Below are 24,512 nucleotides of genomic sequence, written 5' to 3' on the forward strand. Positions count from 1 at the left end.
ACTTTACTCGATTGTTTAATTAGGATGAATTTTTGCAAATTAATAATGATAGAGGTTAATGTACTTAATTTAAAAAATAAATTCACTTCCAAAATAAAAAATAAAAAACAATAATTAGTCTATTACTGAGGTCTGAGGGTGGTTACAATGTAATATGTACATGTGTCCATATCTAAAATTCTAATTCCATCATTCCATGCTCAGTTATGGAACCGGGATAGAAGTGAGTGGGGATGGGAATGGGATTTTACAATTCCACATTCTCTCTAGATATCATTTTTCAAAGTAAAATATTGAGCCACTCATTCTCAAGAATTGGGTTATAGGTCGCATGTAATGCCCTTACGAGTTACAAGTAAATAACTTATTAAATTCACAAGTGGTTCTCTTATATGGCTTTGACTTTACACAGTGTTTTTAAAACGGGACCGGACTGGATGGTTGGATCGGAAAAACTGGGAATTGGTTACTTCTATTTTATTTTAAAATTGTTTTTGGTAAAAAATCATTGATTTGGTCAGAAAACCGTTGATCCGAGCGGTTGAATTGTTGATTCAGACAACGGTTTTTAACTTTTTTTTATTTTTTTTAGTTTTTTGTCACAATGGGCCATCTGTTCAGACCGAATTTAGTCCGTTTAACCCAGAAATTTGACCCAGAACAATTCCCTATCTAGTCTGATTTTAAAAACCTTGCCTTTACCATACAATCAATTTTGATGGCTGAACCATAATATTATCCTAGAGGTTACTTTTTTTTTTCTTTTTGAAGGCATACTGCAAATTTCATTACTCAGAGAAGAGTCAAAAAAGCCCGTCAAGTAGTCCTGTCAGCATATAATAGACAAAATACAATCTGGGGGATCATTAGACCATGTTATAGGATAATTCAGTGATGATGCTAAGCTTCTCAAAGGGTGTGAGCTACATTGTTTGCCAACTTGTACAATTGGCTAAAGAAATGGCTTAAAAAGACCGAATAAGAGTTCTACATTTGGCTATTTGATTTTGTAAACATCAAAGAGGAAGACTATGTTCTTCCAACAGGAAGTGAACTATATAAAATTTTTGCAGCACCATCCAACATGATATAAACAAGGTAAGTTGCAACCAGCTAGGAAAGCCGAAGCTTCAACTTCAACTGAACAAATAGAGGCTAGAATGAATTTACAAACCACAAAATGGCTAAGATAGTCCTAATAATAATTCCAATCCCAATTCACCCCAAACAGATATCACTTATGGTAAGTGATACCCATCTCCCACGTCCCAGGTGTGGTGTAGATGATTATGGATAAGTGACATTTCTCCTTTCCCCTTTCCCCATCAGGTTTCTCTCTCTCTCTCCCCTTTCCCCATTTGGTTTCTCTCTCTCTCTCTGTTTTGAGAGAGGCTTCATCTCGAGTTTTCTCGAGGCTTTGTTCTCTAGTTTCTCTCATTTGGGTTTTCATTTCCCTCTATTTTTTCTCCCATCTGTTCATTCTTCCCTCGCCTCTCTCCTTTGTTTGCTCTTCTCTTTTTTGCTGTTCTTTATGCCTCTTTTTGTGTTTTATTTTCTTTTTGTGGGCATTTTGACTTGGGGTTTCTTCTCTTGGACTCTTTATTGGGCAGTCGTTACCAGTAAATGTAGCTTCACGTATGCCATCTATGATTGAGTCAATTCGCGTTTCTCTGACTGATACGGTTCATGATGAGTTCCGTTCGCAATTCTCCGGCGAAGGCAATTATGGATGGCAGTTTCTGTCTCTAGTAGTGATTGTTATGTGTGGAGCTTTGCCATCCTTTGCGGATCTACTCCAACCATACTATTACGGAATCTTTGCAGTCTTTTGGAAATCTCTTTTATCATATTCGTTTGCCGTTTGTGGTGGATTGGAATGATTATCTACTTCTATTAGTGATTTTATTTCACCTTTATTTGGTTTGGAAATGTGATTATCTACTTCTATTAGTGATTTTATTTCACCTTTATTTGGTTGTAGAAGTTCTTTATGTGTTCCTTCATCCATTTTTATATTTTGTTCTTTTGAGAAATTGTATGTAGGTTTTCTGATTGGCCTTGTTGCCTTTCTTTCAATGAGATATGATGCCTAAGAGCGTTTTCAAAAAAAAAAAAAAAATTTCCCATCTCCCAGGTGATTGTATCTGGGGGATACAACTTAACCTACCCATAACACGCTCCAAACCCTGACTAAGGTTGGATTTGGTCCCTAGTCTCCCCTACAACCAGCTAAAGTCCTTACCAACTGAGCCAGTTCGTACCTTCTACATGGGGCTCAGACATGATCTTTGTATATTCTAAAATGAATAAAAATTTTCTTAGGTAATTTAGGAATTTCATTAAATTTTTTGAGAAAATGTTTACTCCGGTGTCAAGTAAAATTAGTGGTCAACGAATAAACATTTTAATTGCCAACCGGTAAAATAAAGGTGAACCCGAACTATGCAAAAACTAAATCAGGTAGCAGTTTACTTCCCAAGAGATTTTACTTCAAAACAAACGAAGCCCTATATTTCATGATCACCTTCATCTAGTTTCGAGTTTTGAATCGATTAATGATAAATAAAACAAGACAACTACTAATAAGTAAAGACAAATGTGCAAAATAGGTTACTAGTAGACTTCTACTCCAAAACATCTATGAACTATTAGAATTTAATTGATTAGATCCATTCCCACGAACCAGAAACAGACAAGGGCAGTTTCAATCCCCATATAACATGGTGAAACTTAGACTAGACTGGCCAGTTGAACTGGATCCAATTAGAACTGGGCCTGGACCCAAAGACCCCTTTACAATACAATGCCTGGACTAGTGGACTGATCTCCAACACATTACCTTACCTCACCAGGTCCACGAAAAGCTACCCTTCCGTAAGTCATTTAGTATCATATATAGTCAAGAAAGGCAGGGCAGGGTCAGCTACTTGGCTAATCGCCTATTCTATAATCCCACCAAAATTTGCTTTGGCCTACACTTGGCCTTGAGGCTTAACCAGATTTTCTTGTCCAGACCGATGCAGCAGACAGGTCATTGAAAAAATTCCCTCTTAATGCTTCAATCCCTTGCCTCCTGGTGACATTGGTTGATTTACTGTGAAGTGCACCAACTTAATACTTATTCAAATGCCAAGAGAGAGATGGATATACGGTTGTTTCAAAACAAAACCCATTCAAGTGGGTTATATTTACAAACACCAGTTGCCACAACCTATTTTAAACTATTTGGAGCATGAATATGGATATATCATTACATCACACGCATTTACTATAACCTCAGGAAGCTATGCACTTACACCACATCAATCTCATCAACACTAAGCCAGTCGCTTGAATCCTTGCTCTCTGGATTATTAGCATGCGTCTGTTCATTTCCAATGTGCTCCTTATCAGGGAACTGACAGTTCTGAGACGGTTCTGTTGAGCTTCTGTATCTGGAGTCTTTTGTTGAAGTTTCTGAAATATATGCTACTGTTTTGGATTTTACAGGAATGTTCCCATCATCATCTTCCTCAAGATCACTGAATGATACATCTTCTTCATCTCCTAAAGGAATGGTGGTACCACTGAAGCCACCTAGATCAGAGTTATCCTCTAACCATTCGTCCCCATCATCTTCAAATTTCTGATCCAAGTCCTTGGAAGATGAACCAAGCAGAAAGTCCGCCTTATCCTTGCTATTGATTGCAGGACCTTCTTCAACAACAGACTTATCAATAACCTGCATCTCAGAGCTTACAACTGGATGCTTCTCAGTCTCAAAATCTGTTACTGGTACAGAGGTGTATTCAGAAGCAAATGTCTTGAGTGACACAGACTCGTAAAGACTATTACATGATGCAGATAAACACCCTTCATGCACTAAATTAGTACCCTCACTTTCATATGACATGCCTCTTTTGGGCCAGTCAGGTTCTTCTGGCTTTGTACTGTTCTGTAGTTCCTGCATCCACATTGTTCTAGCCTCCACAATCTGCATTGCAGAAAGATGCAGCACATTAATTAACAATTTTAGCAGACAATTAAACAGAAACATGAAAAGAAGGTTAAGAAACAGTTGGCAAGTTCATAATTTAAAATTTTATTAATGGAAATAGAAAATTAAAATTATTAGCAATTTAGTCTTATTCATTCCTTAAATATAAGCTTTATCCCAACTATATCCAGTGGTAAAATTGTTGCCCCTAGCTCTTCTGGCTCCTTCAACTTGGAAAAGATTACTTCCTCTTACTGTTGTTGTGGATAGTCATCTCTGCACATGCCCAAACCATCTTAGTCTATTTTACCTCATTTTATCACATATTGGAGGATGGAGATACTCCTAGGTTCCTTTGAACAAGTTCATTTCTGATCCAAGTTTCCCATTATCCATTTCTGCCAGCATTGCTGGCCTTGTAACTGTTTTATAAAATTTTTCTTGGTTATGAGCTCTGCACTGATTTCTTTTAGTTTCTAAGTTGAAAATAGTCATTCCTTAAACTTCCAACTCAAAAAATAAAATGCAGAGCTCATTCAAGGATATTTTTTTTATTATATTGGTATGACATAAATGCCCAAACATATTTTCCTTGCTCTCATACTTGTTCATACTTAAAGGGCTCAGTTGGCTATGAGTCCATTTTTGAAAAGAATGGACCTGGCAAATAATGTCCTTACAAGCATGAAAAATCTTTAATTAGGCATTCTTTTTGAATGAACAACTACGACTTGGTTCTAATTAGGGGTTCAACTTGGGTGGGCTAAGGTTGAACTTTTGTCAAATTTTGAATGGGCCCAGCCTGAAGGTCCAAGCCCAAAGCAGTGTACCAGGTTGTACCCCTAGTTCTAATCCAACTGTTCTCTGACAAAATAAACATTAAAGTGTCATATTGATATTTAAAATGACATAAATGCATGTGCACTAAGAATGCAACTCTTCACAAATAAAGTGGCCCAAGCTTGTCCAAGACCTTAGCATGGGTCTTTATAAAAAAATGTAAAATGAAGAAACCCTCAGCTAAGCAGAGGTTTCACTCTGGTTGCTAATTCAACCTCTATGATCTGGTAAGATAGCAGTGTCAAGGCATAGGTGATAAGGTGCCCATGGATGGTCACCTCATTTAGTTGCCTACATACTTTGTACAAAAATGTAAAATGAAGAAACCCTCAGCTTAGCAGAGGTTTCACTCTGGTTGCTAATTCAACCTCTATGATCTGGTAAGACAGCATGGTTGTCAAGGCGTAGGTGATAAGGTGCCCATGGATGGTCGCCTCACTTCACCTACCTATTTTATACATACCACCATGAAACACTTATATTCTGATATTACAATAATTGAATGTATACTATTAAACTAAAATATTCACTCTGTGGGTTTATGTACTAGTTTTATTTTTCTGTTATTCTTATTTGCTAGGGCTCAATCAACACACATGTTGGCATATGCTGTCTTGAACCCTCAAAGACTTTAAAACCCGGACCAATAAGTAAGGAAGAACTTCAATTCTGTCCAGTCAACACTTCTTTTCTTCTCATAAATATTATTGATTTTCTATGTTTTAATATGAAGCTTATACTTTGTCATGAAGTTTATAGATAATTATCAATGAAAGATGGTGCTGGTTTTATGGAACCTAAAGAATTACCCTAGGATTCAATGTTTTTATGTAAAAATTCCATTTCCTAGGCAACTAAGCAACAAGGCGTCCCCCTACCACCTAGCTTCACCTTGGTGCCTTAAAAACTAAGATAGTATCCAAGACCAGGGAATCTGTCCCTATTATACATTAACCAAACCACCACCTGGGAATGCCCTTCAATTTCAATCCTATGGAGACTATAGAAAACCATAAGCATGAAATCCAGAAATAGTAATAGGAACTAATAAACACTTGCTGGATCACTAAATACCATAAGACCTTAATATGCTATTATTATCATTCCATCATTGCTCCTGAAAATACATCGGTTGCCAACTTGCCATGAGAACAGCCACAATGCATCCACAGGCAATACTACTAGGTGAGGACCAATCTTCTAGTTGGCATGATCCCGTCAACACACTATTATCCAGGGTTGGATTCCAAATACTAGGAATGCAGTCAAGAAAGATTTAGATGGTTGCTCCTTAGCAAAGTCAGGACTATCAGCAATTAGAGGTATGCTAGTATATTCAGGTCCATCAGTCCATGGTCCATTAACTACTGCTATTGGAGCAGAGATTATAGTGTTGCTACAGTGTTGATGCAAGATGCACAGAGAAGCATGATCCAGTCAACATACTATTATCCATGTTGCTCCTTAGCAAAGTCAGGACTATCAGCAATTAGACGTGTGCTAGTATATTCAGGTCCATGCTCCATTAACTACTGCTGTTGGGGCAGAGATTATAGTGTTGTTACAGTGTTAATGCAAGACACAGAGACTAAGGTGTGATTGGGTGGATGAATAGGGAAATGGAACATTATTGGTTATTTATGGTATCATATCAGTGAAGCTTGGACTTTGGTGGCAAGAATGATCATCATCTCATTCTTCTGGGCACAAAATTCAGCAAACTACCTAACAGACACCTTTTTTGAGAGCTGGAGTTAGTACTTAGTAGATCTGAATATTATCATCTATCACTTTTTTATTGCAGGGTGGGCAGGGAATGTTCCATAATCATTTGCTTTGTGCTGGGACTTTTGTGGTTTTCTTTGTATGCTAGATTTCTTGTGGAACCCTTGTAGTACTTCTATCAGCCTCTTTTTCTTTTCCCTCTATTTTGTTGGTATTTGATCTCCTTTTCAATCTTTTAGTAAAACCTGTTTTGCCATTGATAAAAAATTGTTGTTTCTGGGAGGCATTCAATCTTTTAGTAAAACTTAGTTGAGTACTCAGATTGTATGCTTTGTCAATAGATCCTTTTTGCATTCATATTCCAATCTTCCTAGGCCAATTAATACCACATCCATAATGAAAAACTGGAGTTAGGATTCACTAAATAGAAAAGTAAAATCATCACTGATAAGTTAAATCACTTCAATAAGCCAATTGGGAGTTCTAATCTTCAGTTCTCACTATCTTTTTCTCCCATAAGAACAGCAACACTAACAAGCATTTCAAGATCCATTCTTAGGAATTAGAAGATGCCACAAATTTCATTTTTCAGGTTTCAGAGTTTATAGTGTTAAATGTGAAAGTGCATCCTCTGCTTTTAAGCCATTAACAATATATAACCTCAATAACTCCATGAAGATATCTTAGCTAGAAATTGTGTTTATCAACATACATAACGACAGGGTTAAATCCAGCATTACTAAATATTACGCTAATAAACACAAACATAGGCCTTATTGTAAATAAAGTATCTGTTAATGGGGAAGTACGTATAAAACTAGGCACAGATGCAAGGTATTGATGAAAGCAATAGTATAGTTAATTTCATGGGAACTAACGCACCTGGGGCGTAGACAAAAGCTCAGCATCATGTTTATTGAGCCTAGAATGCAGAAGAACAAAATAAACCTTCCAAAAGAATCCCTCACTTATATATCCCGGGCAAAGCTCAATCCTAAGAGCTGCCAATCTTGGAGCAAGTCTTTCAACAGCCAAAGCATGCTCTTGTTGGGTATCAGACATTTCAAAATCTGGAAAAAAGAGAAAGTTATGTGCATGGCATTAGAAACAACAACATGGAGAAATAACATATATTATATAAAGTTATAAACGGAAACACATTCTTTCCTGTAAAGGTTTAACTCTGAGATACGATTGCTGTAGATAAAGTGCTAAATCGCCATTCAGGAAAAGGGTGAACAATGCAGTTGAGCATCATTTGCTTTGTTTTTCTATTATTCTTTTTATTTGATAAAAAAATAAAAACTTGATCTTAATTTCAGAATTGAACTGCATTACTCATCCGGTAGTCAATTGCTTGCGCATTGTTCCTGCGTATAAGTAGACTTCCAAAGGGTGTATAAACTGCAGGTAAATGGTTTCCGTGTAAATACGTTGTTTCACAATTTTCTCTGTTTTTTTTTCCTAACCGAGAAAAAAAGAAGAAGAAAGAAACAAGTAACAAGTTTGAACTTTCCATTTTCAACTACCACAAGGTCTTCATTAATCAATCAGAAGATACGGCTTTATCTTTTGAGAATGAGAAATTTGTTAATTCGAATATAGAAATCCAAATACCGTCTAAATCTTCTTCGTCGTGCAGAGGGAAATCCAACCACGTCTCCGGATGCATTGCGATATTCTTAGCGAATGCTAATACCTCATCAGTAACACCAATAGCACCTTGAACAGAAGTGTTATCCACAGATTCCCCTTCAATTCCAAAGGGTGGAAGAAAAGTGGAAGTGATCTTCGAAATCTCGGAAACAGCTCTGGTACCGGATAGCTTGGAGAACCCAGACATGAATTTTCCCCCAATCTCGGCAAAATCGCTACGAATTCCTGCAATTCCAGCCGAATCGGGGATTTCGGGATGGAAAGTTTCTCCAGATACGGACTGATCCGATGATTCCCAACGATTCCAGTCGGAGATGGTAGGATCAGTAGAAGAGATTGGGGGGAGAGGGGGAGGAGGAGGAGGAGAAGGGGATGGATATTGGGAAGTGGAGGGAGGAGGAGGAGCGAGGAAAGAGGCGACGCCCCATAGCTGACGGGCTAGAGTTTTCTTGAACTCCGAGAGATCTTCTTTGAGGCCTCGTCCGTGATCCTCAGAAAATGAGTCGATATGATGTTGCTGTTGCAGTTGCTCATCTTCTGGTGAATCCCTCTTTGTATCGTTTATCCTTTCCTTTCCATCATCCTCGTCGTCGTCGTCATCGACTTTCAGCGAGTTCACCAAAGACCTTGTTAACCATGACATTTCGATTTCTATGCCGCAGCCGGCAGACCCCCACACATACACAGAGATCTGAGTCTGACGGGGTAAAGGAGAAGAAAATGAGTCGATAGGGGAGGCAGTTCGTGTTGTATAGTAATTGCGGGGTTTTTTAAAATTTTGGGGTAAAAGTAAATCAATCATCAATCATCAGAATCTGATAAAGTGATATACTTCCCCAAGGTTTTCAATAATAACAGATAACCCCTACCAGCTTTCTAAAATTACTTTACACTTCAATGTATTTGTGTCAATCATACTCTTCCAAGGCAGGCTACAAGACGAATAAGATATGATGGGGAGTGAGAGTGGAAGAGGTGGCATACAGAGAGTCCGGATGTAGTAAGCATTGGTGAATGAGCATATAATAAATATTTAAAAGTTGATTTTAATCTTTGGGTGGGTGGATTTCAAGGAAGATTGGTTGAGGGACAGTTACCTTATCAGAATTAACATGCAAAACTTGTAACAAAACAATAGCATTGGCCTTAAGCATATTGGCATCATTGCGGATGTCAGCTTAGAAAGCTTTGCAGCGGGGACAGAAACTTGGAATTATAAAAGATGGGGCCATTAAGTTATGGTTTTGGCTTGACATCTACCATCAAATTCTATTCGTTTATCCAATTTTAAATTCAAATATGATCTGAATTGAATCCATTTATCATTGTGCCAAATATGGAGCCACCTCTATGGAAAATTTCCTGATCAATATTTTGAACTTTAGGTATTGTCTCAAGTCAGTTTTGAATTTCAAAACGTGTCTCTGCAATATTCAAGCTTTCAGAATGTGTCCGTCAGTTATTTGTATTAGTAATGACGTGCATTACTTAAAATTTTTATTTTTAAATAATAATGAATAACTTGTAGTTTTGAGACAGAACCAAAATAAACATACACATAGTTCACTATCAACACCTATGTATTTCCTCCACAAAAGATGCATCCAACATCCAACGAACCAAAGCCAAACCGAAAATTTGGCAATGGAAGAACATAGGAGAAGGGGAGAGTAAACATACACACCGGACCCACGATAGCATGAGGCAAAACCAATTTCAAGTCCCCGGATCTGCTCTGGGATCATTTTTTGGCTCCGGTCCCAACAACTACGTACCACACATGACTAAATCCCCCCTCGAATCTACTGTTCATCGTCTTCCTCTCCCTTCGATGATAACAAAGCGATGGCGATGGAACAAACCTCTCTCCTCTCTCATTTTTCTCTTCGGTTTCTCTCTCTTATCCACCTCCCACCATCACTCATCCGCTGCATCTCTGCAATTCCCTATATGCACGTGTAAACCTCGTTAGTGTCTCAGTATTCGTCCTTAGCAAGCAGAAACGGAATCCAGACCTACTACTTGTGCTCCCACAAATTGCTTGCTCCTCTCTCTCTACAAATGCAACTATCAACGTTGGATCTGCCTTGAATTTGCTTTTGAGAAATTGTGTAGATGGTAATATCATTCAGCAGTGAACAACACCGAGTTCTGCCTTATTATAGTGCGGAGCATGTAGCCCGTCGTCAATTAAGGGGTTCTAGAATTGAAACCTGCATCGTCATTAATGGAGACTCGTGCCCATTAATTGAAGCTTGATGATCTCGGTCCACACCAAAAGCTCCTTCACGACACGATTCACAACTTCACCAATTGACGCCATCTCCTTCTTAAGGAACCTATTGTGTTCGAACAATTCTCCTCTACTTCTTCTTGTTAGAAATGCTCGTCGTCATGCCCCCTGCCATTACCCAATCTGAACCCATTAAAGGCTAGAGAGAGGATCAAACAAAGGGGGAGTGAGAGAGGAGAAGGGAGGGTTGATACCTGCTGGTAGAGGGAACTAATGCGGTTCCGTCGTTCTATAGATGGCTGGTTCACAAGTATCCCAATGCAACAGCGGAATACACTGTTCATCTCCTCCAGTCTCATGACACAGTAGCAGTATCCAGCGGCGATGAAACCCGAATCCTCCCTCAAATCCACCTGTTTTTGCCCATTTTCTGAACCCTAGTTCATTCTCTTTGTTCCATTTCGTTTTTCTTCCCCTCATCAGCCCCTCCCACGTCCATAGCAGCTTTGTTATCCTCTTTTCCGATGCGAACAGAGCTCGCTCGATGTTGGAAAAACCAGCATTCCTCTCCCACCGTCCCACTCATATTTTAGTTACATGATTTTTGTCCTTAGTCTCAATGAACAATGTCTTCTAGCGAAGGGTAGTTTTGATATTTTCAAAATTAACTAACGGACTATTACCTATTACACACATTTTAAAAGTTCGGTACTGTACAAAGACGTTTTGAAATCCGGAGACAGACTTGAAACAGCCTCTAAAATTTAGGGTATTAATCAAGTATTTTCCCTATAATATATTAGTTTTAGAATTATCATTAGTTTGAATATTTTACTCTTACTAATAAAATCATAGATTTAAATTTCATATAAGTTATTTATTTGGGGTAATAGTATATAAGGGCAACTTTTGAGTTTTAATATCAATAAAAAAATATTTTTAAAAAAATTTCAAAAATATGTTTACTTTTTAAAAATAATATCAATAAAGGGCAAAAACACTATTCATCATCATCTTCTTGCCATTTGTTCACCAGCATCACCGCCCGCCACCACCTGTCGCCGCCTCCGCCTCTGGCAACGTTGTCGGAGGTGGCCGGAGGCAGAGGTAGCAACGGCGACACCGATGGTCATTTCTCTGCCCAACGCCGCCACTTCCGCCCACCTCCACCTCTGCCCAATGTTGCTGGAGGTGGGTGGAGACAAAGGTGGTGATGGCGACGTTGGGCAGAGGAATGACCACCAGCACTGCCACCACCACCTCTGCCTCCGGCCACCTCTGGTAACATTGTTGGAGGTGGAGGCGGAGATGGGCGGTAGCAGATGGCGGCGACGGATGGTGGCACTAGTGAACAAATGGCAAGAAGAAGATGATAAACAGTGTTTTGCCCTTTATTGATATTATTTTTAAAATGTTAACCTATTTTTGATTTTTTTTTAAAATATTACTTTTATTGATATTAAACCCCAAAAGTTGCCCTTATATGCTATTATGACTATTTGTTTTGTCTTGATATACAATATAAAAGTCATTTTTAGTTCTTGTATTTGAAAAGGTAGGTCATATTGTTGTCCACATGAAGGTTTTTGTGGTATTGATAAAAGGAGAGTTAATGTAAATGTCGTGATATAACAACAGGTTGTGAAGCAAAAATTAAGCTTAAGTTGCAAGGTGATGGAAAATATTGTGCAACTGAGTTTGAAGCAGCTCATAATCATCAACTTCTTACTCCAAGTAAATCATACACGCTTGGATCACAAAGGAAAATAGCTATAGCTCATGCTGCTCAAGCTAATATTGCCATTGATTCTGGAATACGTCCAAAGGCAACGTTAGAATTTATGGGTAGGCAAGCATGTGGAATTTAGAATAATGGTTTTACAAATGTTGATCTTAACAACTATTTATGTATGAAGAGAACAAAGGATATGGAAAATGGAGGTGTAGGAGCAATAATAAGAAACTTTGGTAAATTGTATGAAGAGAACATATTATCCTTCCACTCGGTGTAGCTTGATGAAAATAATCAAATAACCGACATACTTTGGGCTGATGCAAGAATGTTGGCTGATTATAGTTACTTTGGAGATATTATTTGCTTCGGTACTACTTTTAGAACTAATGAGGAGAGAAGACCGTTTGCACCTTTTGTAGGAGTTAACCATCATAAGCAAACCATTTTTTTTGGAGCTGCATTAGTGTATCATAAGAGTGTTGACTCTTTTAAATGGGTGTTTGAATCCTTTTTAAAGGCAATGTCTGTAAAGCAACTAAAGACAATTCGTACATACCAAGATTCTGCAATGGCAAATGCAATAAAGCAAGCCTTTTCATAAACATGCCATCATTTATGTTTATGGCACATATATCATAATGCAACCAAACATTTGAGTAATATCTTTGTTGCTTCTTCATCTTTTGATAGAAACTTTAGTAGTTGCATTTATGACCATGAGGATGAAGAGGAATTTCTTATAGCCAATACAAGAAAATCATTATTTAGAGGCATTTTCTATAGTAGCATCTATTTAAGTGCCACTAAATGTTAGTTTTAGTGGCGATTTTAAGAATTGCCATTATATATGCAGAAAAATCGCCACTAAATATATTTTCTTAGCGGTTGATTTTAAATTGCCATAAAATGCATGTATAGAACGCCACTATATCTTTGTTTTAAGTGGCTTTTATGAACTTGCCATTAAAAGCACTTTTAATGTGCCATTAAGGTGATTTTAGACTTTTAAGATATATCATTTTATTTGAACCATTGATTTGAATTAAAATCAATGGTTTAGAATGCAAATGAAAAATGTAATAATCAGAGGAAAGAAAAAAGGCGGGGATGCAAGTTTCTTCCTCCCGCGTGCCTTTTCTCTCTATCCACTCATTTTCATTCTGGAACGAACAAAAAGAACTCAAGGAAGAACTCAGCCACACATTCTCGTTCTCAAAGCCGCACCTTAATTTCTCTCTGCCAATTCAACTCTCTTAGAGTCAAAGTCTCCCACCACACTAGTGAACAATCTCAATCGAAGAACACCTCTGCTGCTCTGGTTGTCTTCCACATTGTTCTCTCTCTTTTTGTTGGCTGCCTTAGGAAGATTGGCTCAAGCCCATTATGTCCCGGTGAGTATTCCATCTACAACCAAAAAGAGGGCAAAAGGACTCTCAAATAAAAAGCACAAAGGGACAAGAGATTAATAAATGGGGTAGGGGTTCTCCATTTGCAAAGAAAAAGAAGCACACATGGCCTCATCTTTTGAAGCATATCATAGATGTTCACCTTCCCAAGAAAAACCTCCCAGCATATAGTGCTTGAATTTTGGGTGGCACAGATTGGCGGAAAATATCAAGGCAGTATTCATGAGAATGGTTCAACAATCTCAGCTTGAAGTTGATGAAGGAGGTCCTTGCAAGTAACAAATGTAGTACATAAGGCAGCAAAGCAAAAGTAATTGTGAAAGAACAAATAGAAGTAACACATCAATAAAATATTTTGCTCCCTGCATAACATCTTAGCTTGTTTAATATAAATAGCAGTTCTGATTTTACACCTTATAGACAACTGCCTTCATAAACATACAGTAATAGAGATTGTTGCATCAACCTTGAGGGGAAAAACCGACCTTGAAGAGACTAATACAGGAGATGTTTTTTTTTTTCCTTTTTTTGATAATAAAATGATAATACAGGACAATAAGAAAATGATAATTACAGTTCTCATTTTACGAATGTTGAAGATTTGATGATTGGAGAGTTTTAACTGTTCAATTTCAGGAACTGTATGAACCGGTGGTTGATATCATAAGAAACATAGCTATGCATCCCAGTGTTCATTATAACGCTCCATGACTGCGCTTTCTGTCCATGCTTTTAGCATCTATATGCCCTTCAATGATTGAAGGATTTTATAATAGGATATGTTTGATCTTGGAAAACCATGAGGTCAAGTTCTGTCCCGTTCACAACCTCTTTCTTGCCATGGCAATATTGAAGGATTTTACAATACCATATGTTTGATCTTGGAAAACCTATATTCTTAACTAGGTTCAAGTGTGATTTTTTATCAAGATGCATCCAAAATTAAGGTCTACATGGTAACTACCATTTATTATCTTTCAATGGTCAACATTAAAATGATATTTCACGCATTGTCTGATATTGGCACCCATCAGTATTTTGCAATGCAGCCATCTATGGACTGCCTACATGGGTCTACAACTAGGCCGGCCTTAGGATGGGCCTGAGGTTGGATCAACTGGTAGGCCCAACATTTAAGCTTTTGTAAGCCCACTTCTAGCTAGCCCAGTCAATAGGACTAATGTTGCTCAAGCTGTTATGTGCCCCGTGAAGATCATAAAGATTTTAATATCTTTGCGAATTTGTTTGGATTGAAATATATTTTTGCATGATCTTTACCAAATCTAGGATGTCATGTTAGTCCTAGTTTGAAAGGTTTTTAATTTTTACTGTGATTGATGATGTCTTAAGCTATGTTTGGTTTTTAGTTTTTAATATTTGTTGTGTAAGATCTCTCTCTATTTATCTATCTATCTCTAAGCCATCTATTATTAGATCCAAAGATATAATATTATATCTAGTTTTTATTAACAAGATGTACTTGTTTTTTTTTTTTAGGAAATTGTTAATATGGAGGGTATTGAAGATATATACTTTGGATTTTGATGAAGACTTTTGGACATCATAGAGCGAAATGATTTTTTGTTGGTTCTTGCACTATCCATTATGGATCTATGATTTGAAAGTGACAATTGTATATATAAACATTTTATGATAAATTTGTTTTATATGAAAATGGTTTATTTGGTAAAATTTCATAATTATTTGATTTTTTTAATTAAATATATAATATGCATTTGAAGGGCATGATGAAATTAATATTTATTGATATAGGTCAATTTACCATTATATAATAAGCAACATCTTTTTTGTTGCTTCATTTTATTATTTTTTAGCATGCATGTATGAATATGTTTAGACATTTAGTGGCACTTGTAAATGCCACTAAATCCTAAATGAATAGAATGATTAAGACTTTTTAGTGGCAATTATAAATGCCACTATACAGATAAATATTTTATGACATTTAAAAATGTTGTTTTTATGGTAACCTTATAGTGGCACTTATAATTGCCACTATAGTGGTTGCTATTTAGTGGCACTACGAATCGCCACTAAATGTGCCAATAAATGCCATTATTAAATTTAAGAATGGCATTTGAAACTGTCACTAAAGGATGAATAAAACGCCACTAAAAATAGTTTTTATCAATGTTTATATAAGTGCCATTAAAATTTGAATAAACACCACTAAAAGTAATTTTTATTGGCATTTATTTAAGTGCCACTAAAAATAGGATAAACACCACTAAAACTTTTATGAACTCAGATATCGATGGCATAATTTGAAAACGCCGCAATAGCCTTTAGTGGCATTTTTACCTGTCTTTAGCGTCATTTTCAAATGCCGCTAAAAATCACTTTTCTTGTAGTGAGTGTGGTATGAAATGCTTGAAAAGTATAATTTGAAAGAAAATGCATGCTTGGCTTCAAAGTTTATTTCAAATAAAGAAGTGGGCTTTGGTATATAGACAAAATCAATTTTGTACACAAAGGAGTGAAAGTGTGAATAGCATGTTGAGAGTGTATCTAAAATCATCTTTTGATTTAGCTGAGTTTTTTAAGCATTTTGAGAGGGCTGATAGATGATTGTAGAAAGAAATAGACATGGAGGTCAAGATGAGTCAAAGCACACCCCATTTATCTTTTCCAATAAAGATATTAGAATGGGCTGCATTTGTATACACTCCTACAAACTATACATTTTGCAGTAGAAATATTTCGCAAAGTATTTAGCATATACAACCAAAGGATTGCTATTCTCAGGTGATAAAATCTTTGGCTGATGCATGAGAACAGGGGACTTAGTTTGGGAGCAGCCATCTCACATTGGAAATGTTGAAGATTATGTACATAATAAGTCCATCCCTCCCATGACTAAGGATAGCCAGTATCTACTGGGTGATGTCCGTATATGAGGTAAGTAACTTAAAAAATATATATAGCAGAATGAAACATTATATCATTTTCGTATGGAAATTGAAATTTCATTTTCATATAAAAGAATTGAATTTCCGACAATAACGTAGAAGAGTGACAATATACTCAGATATGAAGCACGTTTCAGATCTTTTCCTTTCTTAATCCAAACCACCATTTAGATAAATGAGATTGATTTAAAAGGGAAAGGCAAAAAACCAGAGAGTTAAATGTAAACAAGACAAGGGGAAGGATAAAAGTCAGAGATTGAAGCGGTGGGTTTGTAAAAATGAAAAAACCGTGTTAATAATATATGAGAATGAGAGGGAGGTAAGAATTAGATTACTCAGCTACGATAAGTGGTTTTAATGGAGTGGCAGGGTGAGACCATGAGAGAGACAAAAGAGATGAGAGGGGAGAAGAGACGTGGGCAAGTGGAAGTCTTTTGCAAATTTTCTAAAAATTTAAATTTGTATCAGAAAATAAATAATTTTTTGTCACAACCAGAAAGAAAGTCGACAAGAATTCCTATCGATAGGAGGCAGCCAAAATTTACCCCTACACAAATGGGGTAGCCCATCCCCCCAAACCCATATTCAGATTTCAACCATTTGAGGAATGCTCACTCCCTCCCCTCGATCTCATTCTAGCCAGCCTAATTCCATGGGGAAATAGATCATTCCGATTCGCATTCCCGATTAGGCCAATTAATAGAAGAAGAAGAAGAAGAAGAAGAAGAAGAAGAAGAAGAAGAAGAAGAAAAAGATAGATAAATAGATAAGTAGATATATAGATAGGGAAAGAAAAGAGAGCTGCCAGGAGTTTCGGAGTAGTCCTAGTGAAGAAGATAGCTTTGATCTAAGGACTCCAGATCTGTTCCTGGGCTCAAAAACAGAGAGTTCCATGTAAGAAATGACGGCGAGGTACAGAAGCTGAACGACGACCCATGGTCACTTTTCTTCTCTGGCTGTGGCTGGCTATCTGGATGCGCCTCTGATTGTAGCAATTCATTATAACTAATACATTTATGCACAGCAGATAGTGATAAGTCTGGGGAGCAAAGCTGCGGTTGTTCAGATACATCAGTACTACTGTAGGACGACCTGTACAGTGGTGGCGCAACGACGTTAAGTGGAGGAGGTGCCACGCTTTGGAGATGGCGGGAGCGGATGACATGATCAGGAGACCCAGTGAGGTGCTGGACTACCTGCCGGAAGTTTCTGGAATTCACTTGGTAAACTCTAGGAGGTGGTGAGGGCCCCTGCTTCTTCCATGGCTTGGCAGGTGTCTTGCGGATGGAATGGAGGTACATTGTTGTTGGAGGTGGTGGATTTGGTTGTACATCAGTAGGGTTGGAAGATGAAGGAGAAGAAGCAAATTGAGGATCCATTATGTATTTGTGAGATTGAAAAGAAAGAATTAAGCGGATCCAACTATATATTGGAAGTGGACATGGGAGAGAGAAATCGTCAAAAACATACGTATACTGGATTACTGGAAGAGCAAGTGCCTATTGGTTTTGACATGAGCCGGCTGCGGTCAAGGACTGAATTTGACCGAGTTTTACATGGGCTGGCTGATGGGCGGAATCTTCTACGAATAAAACGTTGTACAATAGCCTACTGCCTACGCAATCCAGATAAAAACAAACACGGCCACTTCTATCGATCGGGGCGCATTGGTGACGTGTTCCTGGATGAAGTAGGCAAGTAGCCCGGCCCTTTGCACACGTCCCGCTCGAAAATCAGCTATTCCACTTGGACCAGCGTAGCCCTACCTATCTACCTTAAATTAGATTACATGAAATCATCAAATGCATAAAAAGCCGTGATTTCACGCTTTTAGCCTACGCTGATTTCTTCTTGACATCATTTGGCATCTGTTTAAATTTTCAAAAATTTCAAGCCTTTTCTTTTTATATTTTAAAAAATTATATATTTTATTTAATTTTCATAATTACTGAATTTATATTGAAAGTCCGGATTCAGTGTACACAAAATTTATCCAAGGCTGCAGCTAGTAATGGGAGTGCAAGTCGGGGGGTTGGGCCGGGTTTATGATCAACCTAACCCGATCCTAAAATTTGAGCTTAAGGCCTGAGTCTAGATGGGGCTTGAGGTTAAGTTTGATTTTCTCAATCCGAACCTGGCCTACATTGTAATATGATGCACTTGGGTTGGGCTCAGACCCAAGCCGGGCTTGGGTTAGTCAATAAATCTACTCTAAGATTATATATATATATCTGTGTGTGTGTATGGTTGAATTGATCTCAAACTTCCCAAGGATTAGGCCTGGACCCGACCCAAAAAAAACCCGATTTCTTAAATCCAAACCAACCCAAGGACCAAAAATCCAAGCCCAGCCCATATAAAATTTTGAACTGGATTGATTCGGGCTCAGATTGGGTCTGCCCAAATTGCACCCCTAGCGAGTAGCCCAAATTGCACGGACGGTGTGAGGATTGAATCTGGTCTCCCTCCAATATTGGAGAGAGTTTCACATGCCAATTTTAATTGACGTTCAAAAGTTAATTTACATGCTGACGATACATAGGGTTTTTATGCAATTTCCAAGTCTATCCTTATCTCACTATGATCAGTACCGCTAATATTGAAGACCTAGAACCAAATCGATAATTTTTAGACCTGACGATACATAAGATTCAATAGTGTCTATAATTTCTAGACGTAGAACCAAATGGACAATTAAGTTTGACTCAATAGACCCACTATATTAAATAAATAAAATAAATAGATACATTTAATATATAATATGTATAAAATATATAATTTATTTAATATTATGTATACATATTACGTGTACATAACTTGGATTGGCTTTGAACCGGTTTGGGACAGGGCAGAATCGGTTCTAAACTGATAATAATTGAGACACGATATATATCGAGACCTGGAACTGACCCGTTGGATTGGAATCAAAACCGACCCAATCGATTTAGGCCCGTCGGGTTGAACTCAACCCATTGACAGCCCTAGAGATTACTCAATTATATGAATCACACTTAAAAAAAAAGCTGAAAAGACATGGTACCAAAAGAGTTTTTGGCTATCAAAACCCACTCCTAAATTTTGATAAATATCATCTCATTAGAGAAAATCTATGGTGCAGGAAAAACATGCTATTAGAAGAGTTTTTGACCAATCAAAAGCCATCCATGAATTTTGATAAATAACCCCTAATTGACTACCATGTTCATGATATCAATTGATTGATCCAAAAGTTTTTAGATATGATATTTTTCTGATACCATTGATTGACCATAAGATTTTTTTGCTATCATGTGTTTCTCGTATCATAGTTGAACCCAGTAAACTTTAACGGGAAACACAAATACAGTAACAGCTTTAATAACATTTGAGAAGGACCAGGACTATATACTTCTTAGGTTCACATATGCTGTGACCCTCTTACCATGGCTTCATGTTTCAACACTTTGTTCCCATGTAAGGCAAGTTAGTGATGAAAATTAAAGATAAAGTTTACCTCTTATAAATTTTTATTGGTTTTCTGGTTTTATTTATCAAAATCTCTTCCTATAAAAATAATGTTCTTTATATTTTGATAGATTCCTACACTAAAAATTTATAAAAAAAATCTATACTACTAAAAAGACATGATACCAAAATACAGCAACATAAAACCACTCATCTTAAGCCATACTGCAGTTAACTTTATCAATAAACAAAATAAATAACATTCCCTTTACCCCTTCATAGTTCAAACAATCTTTACACATCGAGATTAAGGGGGCTCAGAGCGTATTTTCAAAAATAGCTGTACACATATTGCAATAATAGTAAAAATGATTCAAAGAGCAGCGTGCATCATCAAACCACCTAGAAACTAAACAAATTCACTGGTTACACTCACTCCTGTAAAGCCAAATCTATTTGCAAATTAACCTGACTCAAGCATGTAAAACCAGCTTTTCTATGCAATGCTGGTCACCACGCAATAGTGACAACAAAAGATCCAAATGGCTGCTAACACAACACAACTGATTAAGACACATCTACTTCGAATGCTTACTTCTGTATTACAATTGTCCAGATTAGCGATTTGCCCCGCTCATCGGCTCATGTGCGTCAATCGCTCCCGAAACCATGTTTCTGGGCTTTGTGTTAAGTTCCCGTTTGACCCCATTGGGTCTGGGATTTAGGGATCCAACTTGGGTGGGCCTAACCTAAGCCTGGACCAATTTAGCCTATAATTTTACACGGTTTGGGTTTCAATATTTAGCCCTCAAGCTCGGCTTGGGCCCAAAACTGACATTTTCTTTGTTTAATTTTTTGGGCTGTGTCTGGGCCTAGCCATTAGGTAGTCCGAGGCCAGCCTATACCCGGTCCAAAGCTTAGCTTGATTATACACTTACATACATAGATTTCATACATGTATAAACACATATAGGTCAATTTTCATTATGGGCTGATTTACCAACTGAAACCTGACCTGGACCCAAATGCATTAAATTTCCTTGCAGGTTGAGCCCAGATTAGGCATATTAGGCTTGAGTTTGAGCTCAGACACTAGATTCAATTCTTAAAATTGGGCCTGAATTGATCTTAAAGCTAGCCCAGCCCACCCGACTTGCACCACTACTGGGATTGGATATTTACATGTGGTCGAAGAGTTTTGGCTACTCTTTATTTTTCTCCACTGAAGGTAGGAAAACCAAGATATTCTGAGGCCCAACCCTGTCATTGATTATCTTGTCATCCTGATTCTTGCATGTGATTTTACATGCAAGTGCAACAACTATTGGAGCACATAGATGACCACTCCAACGATGTTATTTAAACTATTTCTTTGAATTAATTATGCACAAGGATAAGCACTTTCTTCTCAACAATAACATATGGGAATAAAAGGAAAATAAGCAAGGCATTTTAATCAAACTTCTTATTCCCACTTTGTTATAAGGACGGAGAAATCAACTGCAAGCGTTTATTCACAATCTTTGTGGAAAAAGAAAATCAACTCCACCTAGCCATTGCCATCTCTCTTGAAACCTAGTTTTTATTTTGATCATTTTCTCCAATTTTTTTTTTCTATATTTCTTTTTATTATTACTAGTAAATGTGTACGTGGGAGATTGTTATGAAAATGATTAAAGTATGAAGAATTAAAAAGATTTCAAGACTTATGTAATATCATATATTCACAATGGCTAGTTAAGTGTGGTCATTTTCTCTGTTACTCAACAAAATGATTTTATCCTGTTTCCCCTTACGGATAAGGACTGAAAATTTTGTACATCAAATAAGAAACAGGTGGGCATCATATCACTCTAAAAGAAGGCAACTGCACTCTTTGCTGAATTAAAGACAGACCCGGAGAAGGGAGGAGGAGATTTCAGCACTATATGAAGATCCATTATTTTGCCCTCAAATATCTAGATGAAAAATGCAGATTCCAACTTCACAGGTAGGTATGGTTTTTGTTGTCAAGAATGTACATGGCAATATGGAATCTGTCTATACATATTCCAACTCCAAAAGTGGAGGTAGTGGAGGTACAGTACATATACCTATTCATGTCTAGAAATCTGACTTGGGAAGAAAAACAACAAGAACTAAGGGTTCTTAAATGAATTTTATTGTAAATTAAAATAAGTGCAATTAAATCATTTTAGAATGTAACTCTACTGTGAAAAAAGAGAGATTTTGGCTTGTAAGCTTAGCCTTGTAATGTGAATAAAGAAGGTTTTCATCATCTTATATATCCTTTGGTTAATCAATTACAAAGAAGCAATTTAATCCAAATAAAACAGTTTAAAAGGCAGTTTGTTTTGATCAAGTGAAAACATTTCAGATAAAAAGAGCAATAGTGCAAACACAACCTAATAGGACCAACATTTGGAGAAAGAAATGATATGTGCAGAAATGTAAATTAAACAAATTCGGATTCAAAAAATGATATGTACAGAATATATTTCATTAAATTGCCCTTCTCATCAACAAAATTATGCCCATCAAAGAACTCAACGAACTGAATAACATCCTCCAGCCTCCTCTTGAAATCAATGTATGCTTGAGAATATCGCTGATGCTTCTGACTGCAAAATCATTTCAATAACATCTGTTAAGTGCACTTTCCCTAATACATCTGTTAAGGGTTGGTGTTCACCATGTGGGAGTAGATTTTGATTGATTTCAAAAATAAAATTAAGCACATTGATAAACATCCTCAAAATATTAAAAAATCATAAAAAATGCATCCATGACCAAAGTAAAGCAGAAATCAAACAATAATGCCCTGAAATGAAGTTAAATTAAATCCAAGTATAACGTAGAAAGAGTTAAGTGTGTTGGTAACTACATTACATCCTTAACTGGAACCACTTGCCAGAATTCAACGTTTCAGGTTCATATATATATGGATATCAAATAGTACTGGTAAATCTACAAAGCCATAAAAAAATCACAACTTTGTGTTCTCGGTTCATGCACACAACTGAATGTATGTTTTATACATAGAGGCATGATAACTAATATAATGCCATTCAATTAGGTTCATAGGCCCTTTCCTTTCTACCAGGATGAAGTCTACAACTTCATTCTCAGTTATCTATAGACTTTGTCTATTGGTAGTCTCTGTTGAGTGTTGGAGGCAAGTCTCTACCAGGCATATCTCTCACTTGGTAACGGTTTCCACCTTGCATGCCTCCCATGTGCATGTTTGGTGCATAGCTATTCTAAAAATCTCTGTTTGGCATTTCCCTGCTCTAGTAAGGCATACCTCCACTGTCAGGTTGTGAAAGCCTCTAGGCGGCAAGCTTCCCATGTTGTTGGGCACATTGGAGTACCTTGCATTCGGGGCCATACCTCCCATATTTGGCATGGTTTTCTACACCAGTGGCTTTCCTCCCATATCAGGCATAGGGTTCTGAGCTTCACGCAGTTAGGTGGCATACCTCCCATATTTGGCATGGGGTTTTGAGCATCACAGTTCTTGGAAATCACGGTTTTGCATATTTTCTCTTCTCCTCTCAAATTTACGGGGTTTGCCATTGCACCTACATCTCTCATTTTCCCGTGCATTATTTCTTACCCACTCCTTATGTTAATCCCAAACACTGTATAAGAAATAATCAACAGTATGTTAATCCCAAATAGCAAACCCCTAACACCATCCATCTCCTAGTTGCGGAAAATTAAGTTAGAAAAATTGCGAATGACAAGGAACCAGAGTGATACACTTTTAATTTTACCATTGACTTATTATTGGTAGAATCCAATTATCAGGAAGGCCGGAAAAGACAATACCAAAAGCTATGGGTTTAGCAAATCTGTCTGTTTCCTAGAAAATTCAAACACGATGGTAATCAACTTACACTGCCTTTATCTCTCTACTGTTATGGATGTTGTTCTCAAATGTTGAAGGAGCATCCCAAAGATAAATATACAAGGATTACAAGTATAAGCATTTACTAATGTGTGAGAATATGCAATACTTCACAAATGCATGCATAAGGTACCTTGTTTCAGTTTTCCAGAACATGTCTTTCAATTGACTGACATATTTCCAAACTCAAAACAGGTGAAAATCAAACATGAAAGACAAAACAGTATCATACCAGAACCCACCGTACCTGATTTAGCGCGATCTGACTGCTCCCAACTGGAGGTGATCTGACTTTCAGACGGACGGTGGACTGAACTTGCAAGGATATCAGAGTATCCGGGGGTGCTAACCCGGCGAGGTCGCTCCGATGCTTAAGTTAGTAGGCTAGTAGCGAGCTAAAATGGCTTTGAAAATAGAGAGAGCTTGAGAGCAGGAAATCACGCATACCTTGCACCCCCGGGGGGTGAAGCATTTATATAATAGAGTTCTCGCGGGCTTCGCGGAGTAGCTCCGGAATCCTCGTCACAATGAGATCCGTTTCCGCGATAATGGGAGATAGTGCTGCCAACTTATAGGATTTATTGAGTCCACCCGAATTGGTCGGGGGAGATAAGGCTAGCTGTTACGCGGCGTGATCCCGTGAACTCCGGGAACCGT

At 37.4% G+C, this 24,512-nt stretch overlaps 2 protein-coding genes across 3 annotated transcripts; both read right to left on the bottom strand.

Annotated features, from left to right (window-relative positions):
• Positions 1–3,118: 3,118 nt before the first annotated feature.
• LOC148847751 (uncharacterized) lies at positions 3,119–8,992 on the bottom strand. 2 transcript variants are annotated; one of them, XM_088950083.1, is made up of 4 exons: positions 8,159–8,992; positions 7,880–7,945; positions 7,424–7,611; positions 3,119–3,973 (listed from the first exon to the last, which is right to left on the bottom strand). In XM_088950083.1, the coding sequence occupies exons 1-4, from the start codon at positions 8,838–8,840 to the stop codon at positions 3,293–3,295; spliced, it is 1,617 nt and encodes a 538-aa protein (XP_088806209.1). In that variant the 5' UTR covers positions 8,841–8,992; the 3' UTR covers positions 3,119–3,292. The 2 variants fall into 2 exon arrangements, with proteins under 2 accessions (XP_088806209.1, XP_088806210.1); XM_088950084.1 differs by lacking the exon at positions 7,880–7,945.
• Positions 8,993–17,325: 8,333 nt separating this feature from the next.
• LOC148847752 (uncharacterized) lies at positions 17,326–17,880 on the bottom strand. The gene has a single exon (XM_088951283.1). The coding sequence runs from the start codon at positions 17,878–17,880 to the stop codon at positions 17,326–17,328; it is 555 nt and encodes a 184-aa protein (XP_088807409.1).
• Between the last annotated feature and the right edge of the window lie 6,632 nt (positions 17,881–24,512).

The sequence above is a fragment of the Nelumbo lutea genome, chromosome 6 (genome assembly GCF_056320005.1).
Source record: "Nelumbo lutea isolate HS-2025 chromosome 6, American lotus-T2T, whole genome shotgun sequence".
NCBI lineage: Eukaryota > Viridiplantae > Streptophyta > Magnoliopsida > Proteales > Nelumbonaceae > Nelumbo > Nelumbo lutea.